Here is a 15,439-nt window from a genome sequence, read left to right as displayed (position 1 = left end):
GGGCTAGATACCACCTATGCAACATTTTGTAGTGATTTTCCCTGAATGTTGCCGATTTCGTTATTTTGAAATTCCTGTTCCAAGCTATCTCCCAGTCATTGAAATTAAGGCCATATCCTAAGTTTTTCTCCCAAATGCTTAGCTGATTTTTAGCTATCGACTCTGCTCTATCCTCATCTAATATAAAGTTGTAGATTTTTGATAACATTTTCTTATCTGGTCCCCAAATAATTTTATCAAAATATCCATATTTCATTTCAATACCACATTTATCTCTATCTTCTTGAAATCTAGACTTAATCTGGAGATAGTTCCACCAATCCAGGTTAAACCCCTGGTCCCTCAATACTTCCAGAGGTTTGAGCTTCCCTTCTTCATCCAAGATATCCTTATATGTGCCCAATTTATAATTCCCTCTCCTATTTGGGGCCACTAGAGCATCCATAATCGACAACCAGCTAGGAACCTTGGTATATATCTTCTGTCTAATTTCCAGCCACGTACGAATCAGTGTCTCTCTAATTTTATGTTTATGAAAATAAGTTTTCCTCCTATCCTTTGTATCCCAGAGGTAAGCTTGCCATCCTTCAAGGAGGTCGTGTCCTTCTAGTGTCAAAATTCTCCCTTCTTGTAATTTGATCCACTCCTTTATCCAAATTATTTTTGCCACCTTTTGATATAATTCCCAGTCAGGGAGCCCGAACCCTCCCAAATTTCTTTTCCCTTGAAGTGTCTTAAGAGAAATCCTCGATTTCTTGCCCTCCCACAAAAAATTCCTGATATGTTTATTCAAATCCAAAAAAATTTTTTTATCTAGTGATATCGGTATATTTTGAAATAGAAATAGAAATTTTGGTAAGATATTCATTTTGATCGCTGCAATTTTACCAGTCAGGGACAATTTAAGCCTCCTCCACCTATCGAGGTCTTGATTAATTTTCTGCAATAAGGGGAATTTTGTTTTTAATCCTTCTATACTTCTATACTATACTTCTTCTATACAGGTAGTCCTCAACTTATGACCAAAACTGGGACCACAACTGATTGGTACGGAAGGCGGTTGTTAAGTGAGTCGCCTCTGATTTTATGACCTTTTTGTCCTGGTTGTTAAGGAAATCACTGCAGATGTTAAGTGAATTGTGCAAATTGTTAAGCGAATCCAGCTTCTGCCATTTTATTTCATTTGTCAGAAGCTGGCTAAGAAGGTCGCAAATGGTGATCACTCTGGGATGCTGCAACCATTATAAGTGCTGGTTGCCAAGAGCCCAAATTCTGATCACCTGACCATGGGGATCGTCCAATGGTTGTAGATCACATTTTCAGTTCCATTTTAACTTTGAATGGTCGGTAAATGAATACTTGTAAATTGAAAATTACCTGTAATAGTGTTTCATTTACGGTTAAGAAAATATTCCATCCTTGTCTTATTCTCCCTAAGGAAGAATGATTCCCCCCCCCATTTTTATTCTTATCTTTTGCTACAGTAAGTGTTAGTCTGGCCTTTTGCCAATCAATAATTATTTCTTTCATAAGTAACGGGTTGCTATGACTCTGAAAAATTACTAAGGAGGTTTTCTTCTAGCTTTCTCTGAGGGGATTTTTCTCACTAGCCAGTCCTTAATGGATTCCTTAACTGCAATCATACTTCTGGTACTGTCTGTTCTCTTTCATTCAAAATTATTCTCAGAAGGCCAAACTCCCCAAATAAACAGAAATTTAACAAAATATGTAGGCATACCCATAGAAAAATCAGAGAATTAGTTTATTTGGAAAGCTTGATTTTCCAATTAAACCTATTGGGTTAAAGTTTAAAATAAGATACGTTGTTCCTTCTAGTAATTCTTTTTTGCTGTCACGAGGACTGAAAAGATTATGATTTATGGATTTATTTATAGATAAGAGATGGGATATGGGATGAAGGGATACATGTTTGTAACTAGACAGGTTTTGTACTTGTGATAACTGCTGGAAGTCATACATTTCATTTCTTTTCTTTTTATTATAGTCTTAATTTTCTTTCTATTTTCTGTCTTTTCCTTCTCTTTTCTACTTTTCACTCTTTCTGTTCTTTTCGTTCTTTTCTTTGATTTTACTATTGTAACACATGCACGAAGACACCCACACACCCACACATCACAGTTTTAGGAAATGAATGAAAGTCTCAAAAATACCTATTTTTTACAGGCTTGTCACTGTCACAATCTCATTCAACTCATCTTTCCAAGCTTCTGTTTCATAGGTAATTAAGTGGATTATACATTTCTTTTGTTCCAAAGCTAATAAAATGTACAACAACAGCTGTTTGCTGGAGGCAGTCTTGAACTGGTAACAGACCTCATGACCTCAGATATAGGTGATATCCAATTAATTTCTTCCTGCTAAGGGAATCACTGTCCTCATTTAAATGGGAGGAGGGGTGGGATATCACAATCAGCTGCCAAGATTGAAGGGCTCTTTAGAACAGATGGTGAGACAGAAGCTATGGAAGATAGGATGTCATTCACATTATGTTGGGTTTCATCAGGGGTGAAATCCAGCAGGTTCTGACAGGTTCTGGAGAACCAGTAGCGGAAATTTTGAGCAGTTCGGAGATCAGCAAATACCACCTCTGGCTGGCCCCAGAGTAAGGAGGGAATGGGGATTTTGCAGTATCCTTCCCCTGGAGTGGGGTGGGAATGGAGTTTTTGCAGTATCCTTCCTCTACCATGCCCAAGTCACGCCCACCAAGCCACACCACGCCCACCAAGCCACGCCCACAGAACCGGTAGTAAAAAAAATCGGATTTCACCACTGGGTTTCATCTAACCCTTCTAGATTTTATCTTCCTAGATTTCTTTTAAGGCTGTGGAATTTATTGATTTGGTTTGATCCAGGGGTGAAATGCTACTGGTTCAGACTGGTTCGCCTGAACCGGTAGTAAAAAATGCTACCGGTTTGGGCAAACCGATATTTCCAATGATCAGCTGTGCCGCGCTATTTATATTAGCTAGAAAACAGAAAGTCCTGCTTTCTAGCAAATCTAAATCACGTGGCACAACTGTTCCCTCCCCTCACTGTTCTACTTACCTTTGCAGATTTAGAAAAGGCTTCTTTAATCCTCCTTTTTCAGCGCCATGCAGTAGTGCCTGCGGTGCACATGCGTGCAAAGCACACAATTGGCGTATACCGTGCATGCGCACACAAAGCAAATCGGTAGCGAAGCGAACCGGTAGCAGACTTCAGAGCATTTCACCCCTGGTTTGATCAGTATTATGTCAATCACTATAGATTAAATTTAAATTGTAAAATAACGGGCTGATAATAACACACAGTTTATTATAGCATAAGTAATGTTGCATGTGAAAATAATGGTGTTGCATAGGTTTTTGTGTAAACTAACTAAATGATGTAATTCATCACATTTTCAAAATGATGTCACAATATTAACGCTTGATATCATTGTGCTACAATTGATACTTCTGTGAGGCTGATACTTCTAAAAGCTTCAAAATAATAATATTTGCCAGCTACTCTTGTTCTTGTTGTATCCATAATATCTTTAGTAGATTTCTGAAAAAAATATATTTTATTATTGTTTTCTTGCTGGGTGCTAGATTAGAGGTATTAATAAATTACAAAAGGCTACACTGTAATTCAGAGCAGTTACAAGAATGATAGCTAGACATTATTACTCACCCCAACACAATAGCACATCGAACTGAGATAAGGAGTAAATAAGGAGCTTCTCAACTTGTATCAAATTTTCAACAAAGAAGTTTGATAGAATGCCCTGCCCACCTCTGTAAGTGTGTATAAGTAGACACCAATAGAAACCTCATCTACAGGTACCCCTCAACCTACGATCACAATTGAGCCCAAAATTTATGGTTTTAAGTGAGACATTTGTTAAGTGAGTTTTGCCCCATTTTACGACTTTCCTCGCCACATTTGTTAAGTGAATCACTACAGTTCTTAAATGAGTAACATGGCTGTTAAGTGCACCTGGCTTCCCCATATTGACTTTGCTTGTCAGAAGGTTGCAAAAGGGATCACATGACCCCGGGAGTCCAGGACATTGCAACTGTCATAAATGTGAATCAGTTGTCAAGCATCCAAATGTAAATCATGTGGGATTTGTAAATCCCGAGGACCCAAATGTAAATCATGAGGACCCAGATTATGGGGGCAATAAACTGACTTTGTATAAAATATATACAAAAGTATGAAGGCTATTGCTTAACGCATTGTAAGCCGCCCTGAGTCTTCGGAGAAGGGCGGCATATAAATCAAATTAAAAAAATTAAAAAAAATTAAAAAAAATTAAAAAAATGTGACCATGAGGATGCTGCAACGGTCATAAGTATGAAAAAGGTTATAAGTCACTATTTTCAGTGCCATGGTAACTTCATATGGTCACTAAATGAACTGTTGTATGTTGAGGACTATCTCTATATCCAAGTGAAAGCCGCCACTATAAAATAGCAATAGTCTGTCATCAAACTGCTTTGTTCTCCAGATGAGCAGCCACCAAAGCAGCAAAGGGGGAGATGAAAACCTCCCATCTCATTAATCCTCATGGGAAGCATTATAATTTGGTGAATAGAGGGCTTATATAGAAAAGTACATGATGCTCAGTGTTAGTGTCTAATCCTGCATTTGTTACTTTACAGCTACATGAAAATAGATGTTTATCTTCTGAGAAATGAAACTAAATTTCTGTCAGTTTTCTGAATCTTGCATGTCGATTTTTCAGGTCAGCGTGGAATAAAAGCTAAGCATCTCTTAGAAACTATACTGGCAGTCCTCAACTTGGGACCAGAATTTCTATTGATAAGCAAGGCGGTTGTTAAATGAGTCCTGCCCAATTTTACAATCTTTTTTTTTTTTGTCAGGGTTAAGTGAATCACTGCAATTACATGGTCCTTAAGCGAATCCGACTTCCCCCACTGACTTTGCTTGTCGGAATCAACCTGGGAAGTTTGGAAATGGCAATCAAGTAACCTGGGACACTGCAACCATTATTAATACTGCAACCATTATTAATACATGCTGTTTACCAGTCACCCAAATTTTGATCATGCAACTGAGGATGCTACAATGGTCATTAAGTGTGAGGAACCAGTTCCAAGTCACTTTTTTTCAGTGCCGTTGTAACTTTGAAAGATTGTTAAGCAAATGGTTGTAAGATGAGGACTACCTGTAGCCCCATCAATCATCAGTTTCAAATGGTAGCATGGAATAGAAGTAGATGAGCTAGCCATTAGCCTGGTATAAAAGGGCCTATGGGCTCCAGATTTCATCTAGCATCAGGGAGAAAAATATAGAGATGAAAATAAATAGATGTTGCCAGATTACTTTCTTGCTAAACTTGTTCTTTTATATCCTTATTGGTTGGCTTTTTATGTTTTTGCTGAGCATACATCCTACGGCTATTCCATAGGTTTGTTTTTTTTTAATTTAATTCAGAAACATCAGAAAGGTCATTCTTGATATATCCTAGCTTCTGCTAAAATGAAAAGGGTAGATGTTCCCTTGAATGTTGCAAAATGTCACATATAACAATTACATGGAATGTAAGGATTGGAAGAAACTTGAAGATCACCCAAGTCACTTCTGCCTTATAATTACATCATACATACATACATACATACATACATACATACATACATGATCCATCATTCACGAAGACTGTCAAGGGCTGTATTTTAGCTCAAAAATATTAATGGAATGGAAAGTACCAGTGGAATTGAGAGAATTGGAAAAGATTTTTTCAATAATTTCCATTCAACAAATTTTAGATTGAAAATATAAAGACAACTAAGGATCTCCAGGGCAAAAGAATTGATTGTAAAATTTAATGAATGTTAAATGTAGTTTCTTTGTACTTCAGAATATCTAGCTATGCTGCGAGATATTCTGAGGGTTTAGGTCAACACTTTTAAGAGTTTTGAAGAAATGCACAACATAGCTGAATCAAGAATACTGATGGAACTCACTGAATTGGGGAGAATTTCCTGTGATGCAAACTGATAATCTAATATTAGACATGATTATATATTAGAAAGGGGAGTAGGCCGCAGAGTTCAGTGCTCTCTCTTCTTTTCAACATTTACATAAGACCAGCTTGTTAGTTCATCATCAGTATGCTATCTCAGCCTTTGGTGAATTAAGCAATAGCATGAACATCTTATTTGGTGTATGGAGACTGTAACAGTGGTGGGTTGCTCCCAGTTCAGACAGGTTCACAAGAACCGGTAGTAAAACCGGCGGGAGGCTCCGCCCACTGCCCCAGATGTCATCATAAGCGATCTGCGTATGCGCAAAAACTTCATGCGCACACGAGCGAAGAAATTGTGTGCACGTGATCCCATTGTGAACCGGTAGTAAAGGTAAGTAGAACCCACCCCTGGACTGTAAGAATCTGGATGCGTAACAACAGGTTTCAACTGAATCCTGGAAAGACTGAGTGGGTCTGGATTTGGGGGCCTATTGTTTCTAGGACTATGCCTTCTATACTGATTCATCTGCATCTGGAGTACCGTGTCCAGTTCTTGGTAGGATATTTGTTTAAAAGAGAGGTGAAGAAGTTGAAGTGGAATGGAAGAGGTATGTCAAGATAAGGGGGCCAACTATCAAGCTGATTACTGAGGGTTTTAAAAAGCTTTAATTTTTAACTTACAAAACAGATGCCTGGGGTAAGATGTGGTCATAATTTTCAACAAACTAAAAGGTTCTACTTACAATAAAGGACAGCTCTATTCTTAAATTTAGAGCAGAAGAAGATTAGAGGATTGAAATGATTGAAGGAGGAGGATTGAAATGAAAATGAAGGAAGTTCAGGCCAAATATTTAGATTAATTTCTTGACACTAGGAGTCATTGAACAATAGAACACACTGTGAAAAACCTCACTGGAGGTGTTCAGCTAAGAACTAGAGAGATAATGACAAATAAGCATGCAGTGTTCACAGTTCGGTTATTCAACTGAAACCCAACAGTTATATGCATAAATAATTTAGCATGGAATAATCGAGCTGCTGTTTTAATTTATTAAAGCATTTAAATCCTCTTCTTCCCTCCTCCAATTTTTAATCAATGATTCCTAAGATGCTTAAGAACATACTGTATGTAAAAACCTAATCATTATTTCAAATAAAAATAAATGCATGTACATTTGTGCATATAAAATGGAAAGTTTATATGGTGGCAAATAATATAGGCAGAAAATAAGTGCATTGTTGCTTGGTAGAAAACGTCCTCTCTCTTTATCAGAATTCTTTATTTATCAGAATTTGTAGCTGGATACAGAATTACTGTCCTGGAGTGGAAGACAACTTTTTTTAATGAGCTTGCAAAAGAAAATCACTAGTCTGAAGACATGATCTTAAACAAAAAGCTTATCTGTAATGGTTTGTATCCGAATAATTATAGTGAAACCTGTCTACAAGTTTATTGTGAGGATGAATTTATATGATCCTATACAGGTAGGCCTCAACTTACAACGGTTCATTTACTGACCGAAGTTACAACAGCACTAAAAAAAGGGACATGATCATTTTTCACACAAACATGGCAGCATCCCCATGGCCATGTGATCAAAATTCAGACACTTGGCAACTGTCTCATATTTATGACGCTTGCAGTGTCCTGGGATCATGGGATCCCCTTTTCTGATCTTTTGAGAAGCAACTTCAATGGAAAAGGCAGTTTCACTTTACAGCTGCGCTACTAACTTAACAACTTCAGTGATTCACTTAACAATGGTGGCAAGAAAGGTCATAAAATGGGGCAAAGCTCACTTAATGGTCTTGCTTAGCAACAGAAACTTTGGGCTCAATTATGGTCGTAAGTCGAGCACTACCTGTTTTCACAGCAATGCTATAGAGAAAGTGGCAAATAAGATAAAATATCTACTGTTTGTTTTATGTTCTCTTCTAGGACAGTTTCCCAGCTCGATTTGGAGGAATTCATTTTGTCAATCAGCCATGGTACATCCATGCCCTTTATACAGTTATACGTCCATTTTTAAAGGAGAAGACAAGGAAGAGGGTAATTTTATTCGTCTTTGTTTCCATCGTATTTCATAACTTTATGAAAGGACTGATAGCCTTGAAAACTAAAGAACAAATACATGTTTCCAGTGTCTTGTTTTGTGACTTTAATTATATACCTATGCTAGATAAAACATTAATAGAGTTAGAATATTCTTGGCCAAATGTGATTGGATACACAAGGAATTTGTCTCTGATGCATAAGCTCTCCATGTACATACAAATACGAACACATTTTAGAACACAGCAAAGGATAAAAATGGATTTTCAACTCATTGTTTCTTGAAGAACACAAGTCAGTCCCAATTATTAAAAGCTGAATAGTTATTTGCACAGCTGTCTAAGCAGACTTCGTTCATCTTAAAAACACGGTTCTGAAATGGGAGAATTAAGCTATGTAATCTTGGTAAAAAGTATTGCTATATATTCACACAGTCCATGGCAGATGTATTCATTGGAATCTCATCCAGTAGCTTAAAGATAAGCGGTAATTCAACTCTAGAGATTCACTTTGTTTCTGTATTTGTTGTCTGATGCTTATCAACGCAACATGTAAAAATAGTAAAAAAAAAAACCCAACATTATTCTACTTTTAATTGGATCCTAAGCACAAGGTGAAAACACCAGTAAACCCACACACAGAGTGACATGCATACATTCACCCAAAAACCATGCCTCTCACTAAAATCCCAAGGTCTCTTTCTTTTAGCTGCAGCTAAGTTTCAAAAGCATCTTGAAATGGACAATTTAATAAGCTTGCTCTTTGGAAGCATACAGTAATACCAAATTCTATAGAAGATGAAGGCAGTTAAATTCTTCGGTTTCCAGTTGCTTCTCTTTGTGACCTAATGGGTACAATTCTACTAATAGGAATGTCTGTCAGTAACTGCTTTGAATTCTTGTAAACTGTTGCTTCTATCATCAGTGATATTATCCAATCACCTTGTCTTCCACTGATCTCTTTTTTAAATTGTTGCTTAGTCTTCCATTCCAATTGTTACTTCCTGATCATCATACACTTTCTTCAATAGGCAGAGGGAAAGGCCTGGGTATACTCCTGTTTCTAAGGGTTAACCCCAATTTGTTGTGGTCTACCTGGTCAAAACCTTTGGATAATTAATAAAGCATAATTAGTAATCTTTTTTGGACTTTTCGTTATTCAGTGGATCGTGGGCATCTGAAGGCTTCGGATCAAAATGGGGAGAGAGATGCATTGCACCATTGGGTCTCAAGCTCTGCCCCTGTTGGATATGGGTGTAATTTCATGGTGCACTACCAATGGGGTGGAGTTTGTATTTGTTTGTTTGTTTGTTTGTTTGTTTGTTTGTTTGTTTGTTTATTTATTTATTTATTTATCACAAATTTATATGCCGCCCTTCTCCCAAAGGACTCAGGGCGGTGAACACAAGCTAGAAACATACAATGATAAAAGAAGAGTCTAATTAATACCAATTAAAATCAAAATAATAAATAATAAAACCACAGAATCAGAATTCAGCCCATTTGTTGACATAGCCAAGTCTTTAGGCTCTGACGGAAGGAGCGGAGATCAGGCGCCGTCCGGAGCTTGGTGGGTAACTCATTCCAGAGGGTAGGAGCACCCACAGAGAACGCCCTACCCCTGGATGTCGCCAGCTGACATTATCTGGCTGACGGTACCCTGCGGAGGTCAGCCCTATGTGAGCGGACAGGACAGTGGGAGGCAGGCAGGAGATGGTCCTGCAAGTACCCTGGACCTAAGCCGTGTAGGGCTTTATAGGTGAGTACCAGCACCCTGAAGCGGATCCGGAGGACCACTGGTAACCAGTGCAGCTCGCGCAGGAGAGGTGTTACATGGGAGTAATGGGGAGCTCCCATAACAACCCGCGCAGCCGCATTCTGCACCAGCTGGAGCCTCCGGGTGCACCTCAAGGGCAGCCCCATGTAGAGAGAGTTGCAGTAATCCAAACGAGAAGTATCCAGGGCATGAGTGACCGTGCGAAGGGCATCTCAGTCCAGGGAAGGGCGCAACTGGCACACCAGGCAAATCTGTGCGAAAGCCCCCCTGGTCACGGCCGTCAAATGATCTTCCAGAGACAGCTGGGAATCTAGGAGGACACCCAAATTGCGAGCCTCTTTACAAATATGTTAGTAATCCCTGAAGGGGGCTGAAAGCCTTAAGAATCCATTTAAAAAGTTCCTACATAGCAATGACAAATTAGGTGTGTACTATTTTCCCCTTTGAGCATCAGGCACCCTGACATGTCATAGCCCAAAATAGCTTGGATGTTCCCCATAATTTGCCTTTTACATTTGAGAAGGAGTGTGGTTAGAGCTATTTGGATTATAGAACAGGATTCATTTTCATTGGATTCCAGATGCTACTTGGAAGTAGAAACGTGAGTAATTTCTCAGCAGCATCTTTAGGCAACCAATTGCATTTTTAAAAAAAATCCTCTGAAACAATTGGGAAATCTTCTGTGATAAAAACCACATCTTTGAGCTATGCAGCTTTTCAGATAGCTATGTTTATTATTATAGATTCTGATCATTTTACAATGTATTACATCCCTCTTTCCCCTAGATATTTCTCCATGGAAACAACCTCAACAGTCTGCACCAGTTGATTCATCCTGAAATTCTCCCTTCTGAATTTGGAGGAATGCTTCCACCTTACGACATGGGCACATGGGCAAGAACACTGCTGGATCATGAGTATGATGATGACAGTGAATATAGTGTAGACTCCTATAACACATCTGCAAAAGAAGTTGAAAAGGAGCTCTCACCCAAATCCATGAAGAGGTAAGTTAATGGCATCTTCTGAAGCAGGAAACGCCTAGGTGATCTCTCAGGTCAAATATCTGTTCTTAAGTACTAATGCCTTCCTCTTACATTATGGGGCCATTCCAAAAAAAATTAGGGATGGGAAGCTAAGTAAACTTTTGAATCAACTTGCTCACATGGCAGTCTGGAACCCATTCTCTCCTCCTTGAATTGAACCCCCCATCCTCTGGTATTCCTTCCTTTGCTTGAAAGGCCAACTCTCCTCCCAGTCCTTCTCTATACAGAGGATTAAATAATTGCTTCCAATCTTGCTCAGATCAAAACAGTTGCTTTCAGCTCCCATTTGTAAGCAGAAAACTCCCTTTCTCTATATAGACCTGACCTGGGGTGCTCACATTGCAGCACTGGTCCAAAGGACCCAGCCAGAGATTATACTACCTGAGTCTTCTCAGGAAACAACAACTGAATGAAAAATTGCTGGTGACCTTCTACCGCTGCACTATAGAGAGTATTTTAATTTACTGCACCTGTGTATGGTTTGCCAATTGCACAGTGGCAGATAGGACAGCACTACAGAGGGTCAAGGTCATTGCCCAGAGGATTACATCATTAACATCATTGCCCAGAGGATCAGTGGTTGCCCCCTCCCCTCTTTGGAAGAGTTTTATAGCTCCCTCTGCCTTAAGAAAGTTCAAAACATTCTTAAAGATCCATCTCATCCTGGGCACCTTTTTTGTGTGCGTGTGAACTATTACCATCTGGTAGATGGTACAGGACAATAAAAAAAAAAGGACAAATAGGCTGAAAAAGAGCTTCTATCCCAGAGCAGTAACTATATTGAATTCTACTGTATAGTATAGTGTAATATTAATGCAGTATTAGGGGGTTTCAATTCAATTGCATAGAATGTGAAAAATGTGTGTTTTTGTTTTATTTTTATAGTTTTCTTATGTATGATGTACACTGAAGATGGCATTTAATTTCATTGTACAAGGTGCTGTAAACTATAAACTATAGGAGGAGAAAGAGGGCATGGAGGGGGATATAAAACAGTGTTATGGCTGCAGATGCTTCCTCTCTGGATATAGGGATATACTACTCTAGACGATATACTACTCTATTCACAAAGCATCTATGCATCATTATGCTTGTGCATAATCAAAGAGAAGGCCAACTTTTCATTTTTCAGACAGATCCACCAAAAAAAGAGAGAGGGAGAAAAACTACTTTTGTAAATTTATCAGACCTGGGAAATTTGCTGTACATACACAATCCACCCTGACTGTTTTCCTCAGAAACTAAAGAATGCCCTTCCTGGAAAATTTAGAGAAGCATATGCTCTCCAGGGCCTTGGACTGAGCCCTCTCAACTGTCCTTGTTGCTTATCCTTTCCCTTCCCCCCCCACCATTGGGGATTAGTATTCGCTCCGCATTTGCTGACAGCTGTCATTCGTTTCTCACTTCATGATCTCTAGCCTCTGAACATGGAGGCCAGAACATCGACCAATTGGTTTCCATTGTTAGAACGCCATCATCATTTATTTAGACAATGAAAATAAAATTGATAAAGGGGACCATTTAAGGATGAGGGGGAGTGGGAAAATCAGTTGATTTTAAAGGTCAGCTTTGAAGCTGAGTGCTAGCTTGAAACCCACATAAACAGGCAAGTTTTCTCGTGCATACACAGATTTTCCTCACTTTACATTAGGTGAATTTACTTTAGGCAGGAACATGACCAGTGGTGGGTTGCTCCCGGTTCTGTCCGGTTCTTGTGAACTGGTAGTAAAAGCAGTGGGAGGCTCCGCCCACCCACCCAGATGTCACAATTAATGATCTGTGCATGCGCAGAAGCTTCTGCACATGCGCAGAAGTGCACACATGCATGCGCTCCCATTGCAAACTGGTAGTAAAGGTAAGTAGAACCCACCCCTGAACATAACCCTAGCACAAAGCAAACCCACCCCTGAACATGACCCTAGCACCCCTGTGCTTAGTGTGCACAAGGGTATAGTTAGCATGCATTCATCATACCAAACTTGCCTATCTCCCACACCATTTATCCAGATGCCATACAATTCTTTCAAAACCAAGTTAGATAGTATTTCTGGGGAAGGAATTGCATATAGACCTGCACTTCCATGTTGGGATCTGCATATAGAAGAGCAATATGGCTCAGGGGTGGGTTCTACTTACCTTTACTACCAGTTCGCAGCGGGGCCATATGCATGCTCTTCTGCGCATGCGCAGAAGCGTTTTCATGACGTCAGGGTCGGTGAGTGGAGCCTCCTGCCAATTTTACTACCGGTTCTATAGAACCGGTGCGAACCAGGGACAACCCACTACTGATATGGCTCCACAATGGTTGCAGTGTGTTGCTGAGCTACTAAACTGTGAAATATTCCAAGTTTGCTGAGCTGAACTTTGCTGAAAGACAGCATCTATGCCTAATTCTACTTGAATTGCCCACTCCCCTTCGGGCAAGTGCTGCAACACCCTCTTTTAGATCTTATTTTGTAACAGAGCCTTTGACCCCCCTTTTCACATATTATTATATTCATGTGCAATTTCATGCACAATAAGCTATGGACTGTCCCTCATAAGAACGTCATTCTGCGCAAGCTGTCAATTGCCCATGAACTTTTGACGGAACCCCTCCCCATCCCCCACCAAAACCCTCTTTCAGATGGATGATATATGTAAAAGGCTGCTCCCTAACCAACCTTTGCCCATTCTTCTGAAGACTTTCAGCTGTAAACTTTCAGATGCACTTTTTTCTAGTTCATCAGCTTGTCTTCCCAGCTATAATAAAGACTTTTGAGCGAAGGGCTCCTGGGAATGAAGAGCAGGAACCATACAAAATGAGAGGCAGAAAAGGGCTCCCTAGCAACATGGAATCACACTTCATTCAGCCTTTGCCTCCTCTAATGGCAAAGGCAAGGTGTGAGGGAGGTAACTGGGAAGAAAATCACTCCCACCCATCTGGAAGTTGCAGCTTCAAAGCGAACCAGCTTTTTTTTTTATTTTTAAAGAAGGTTGGCATTTAGGTGGGGAATGCATGTGAGCAAAAGCCACAATAGACTGAAAAGAGAGGCCTGCTGGCCAAATCTGACCTTTAAATCACTTTTTTTTTTCATCGCTGCTTTAGGAAACATGGCTGGATTTCTTTTCAGGAGGGTCTTGCATCATCCATCATATTCCCCAAGCATATTTTCTGATTGCAGTCTTGCTTTTTTTTAATAACGTGAAGGAGCTTGCCTTTTTGTTGTCGCTAAAATGAGTCACAATAGATCTTTGCTTAATGTTTTTCTAGGTCTCAGTCTGTTGTGGACCCTGGAGTGCTCAAGCGCATGGATAAAAACGAAGAAGAAAACATGCAGCCATTGCTTTCGCTTGACTAGCAGTCTGAGCATCAAATATGAATTAGGGTGGAAGGTATTGCTTTTCAGAGCCATCCATTGAGAAAGAATGTACAAGTCGGAATCCTATTTTTCATGTTAACGTAGCATATTCTAATGAGGCAGCAGGTTTTGCCAGGCATCCTAGCTACCACTGAGCTGGAAAACAGGGTGGGGGAAAAAATAAACAGGAGAAAATATCAATAATATATTCTCTTAAGTGCCAACCTGTTTGTAAATAGTCGTTTCCTTCTTTGTGCATTTGTAAGTAATGATAGGAATTATATAGTACAGGAAAAAAATATAGAGTGGCCATTAACATGCCAGATGAAGGCCCTGTAAAAGAACAGAATGAACTCAGACAAAAATAGAAAATCAGACCCTAGATAGATGTCATCCTTTTTATACAAAGCCATATTTCAGCTGCCACACTGCTTCATTTGTTTCTCGCAGTTTCCATTTAGCAAGATAAGATTTGTAAGCATTGTAACTCAGATTTGCTGGTTTAAAAGATTGCCACAAACCTTGCCAGAGCTCATCACAGGGATTATAAAATAATTCACTGTGGGAAAAAGAAGAATAAGAAGAAAGAAAAGAAATAGTTAGAGAGACAATGAGCTAAATATCAATCCTTGGTATATTTTTGGAGACATCTGATTTTCACAGTCTGGATTTTGAGAGCTGTTTGGTTCCTGAAAAATGAAAGAAGCCTCATCTAGGTACCGTATTCGAGAACTTTATCCTTGTGGAACCTATTCATAATCCTCTGCTCCTTCTACTTCGCAGATGGATGAATGATTTCTAAACTGTACGAAACAAAAGTCTGGATACATATCTATATATTTTTACCAGTCTCTATACATATAAAGTGTCATTGGTAGATAAGTATATTTAATCAAGGATTTATAAAAAAAAAATCATACCTATTTGGTGTGTTTAGAGTTTATTATATATTGTATATTAAGACAATGTCATTGTTAACTTAGTAAAATATTAAGTACATCATCCTACTTGGAGCAAAACTTAATTGTTAGAAGAATGGTGTGCTGCAATGCCATGCTAAGGCCATCTTTTGTTTGTGATGTAATTGTGTCGATGAGATATGTGCCATATTAGACTGAAATAACATTTTTACCTCAGAAGATCAAACAGTACCTGAAGTGGACTGTAGTTTAGGAGTGTGTCTTCATCTTTGATTGTGCTGATATGCATGTGTATTTCTGCTGTACATCAAAACAAGAATTGCACC

The 15,439-nt window shown here is 39.1% G+C and overlaps 1 protein-coding gene across 1 annotated transcript in view; it reads left to right on the top strand.

Annotated features, from left to right (window-relative positions):
• The window catches only part of CLVS2 (clavesin 2), a 50,529-nt gene extending 36,336 nt beyond the window's left edge, over nt 1–14,193 (top strand). Inside the window, exons 3-5 of the mRNA XM_070952850.1 lie at nt 7,917–8,027; nt 10,593–10,813; nt 14,106–14,193. Coding sequence (XP_070808951.1) covers nt 7,917–8,027; nt 10,593–10,813; nt 14,106–14,193 — 420 coding nt within the window. The remainder of the gene's footprint in view (nt 1–7,916; nt 8,028–10,592; nt 10,814–14,105) is intronic.
• Nucleotides 14,194–15,439: the final 1,246 nt, after the last annotated feature.

This window comes from Pituophis catenifer, unplaced genomic scaffold, assembly GCF_029215685.1.
Source record: "Pituophis catenifer annectens isolate HBS135680 unplaced genomic scaffold, rPitCat1.0.hap2 SCAF_1, whole genome shotgun sequence".
In the NCBI taxonomy this organism is placed as follows: Eukaryota; Metazoa; Chordata; class Lepidosauria; order Squamata; family Colubridae; genus Pituophis; species Pituophis catenifer.
The sequence above is the reverse complement of the archived record's forward strand: the minus strand, read 5'-3'. Positions and strand labels throughout refer to the sequence as shown.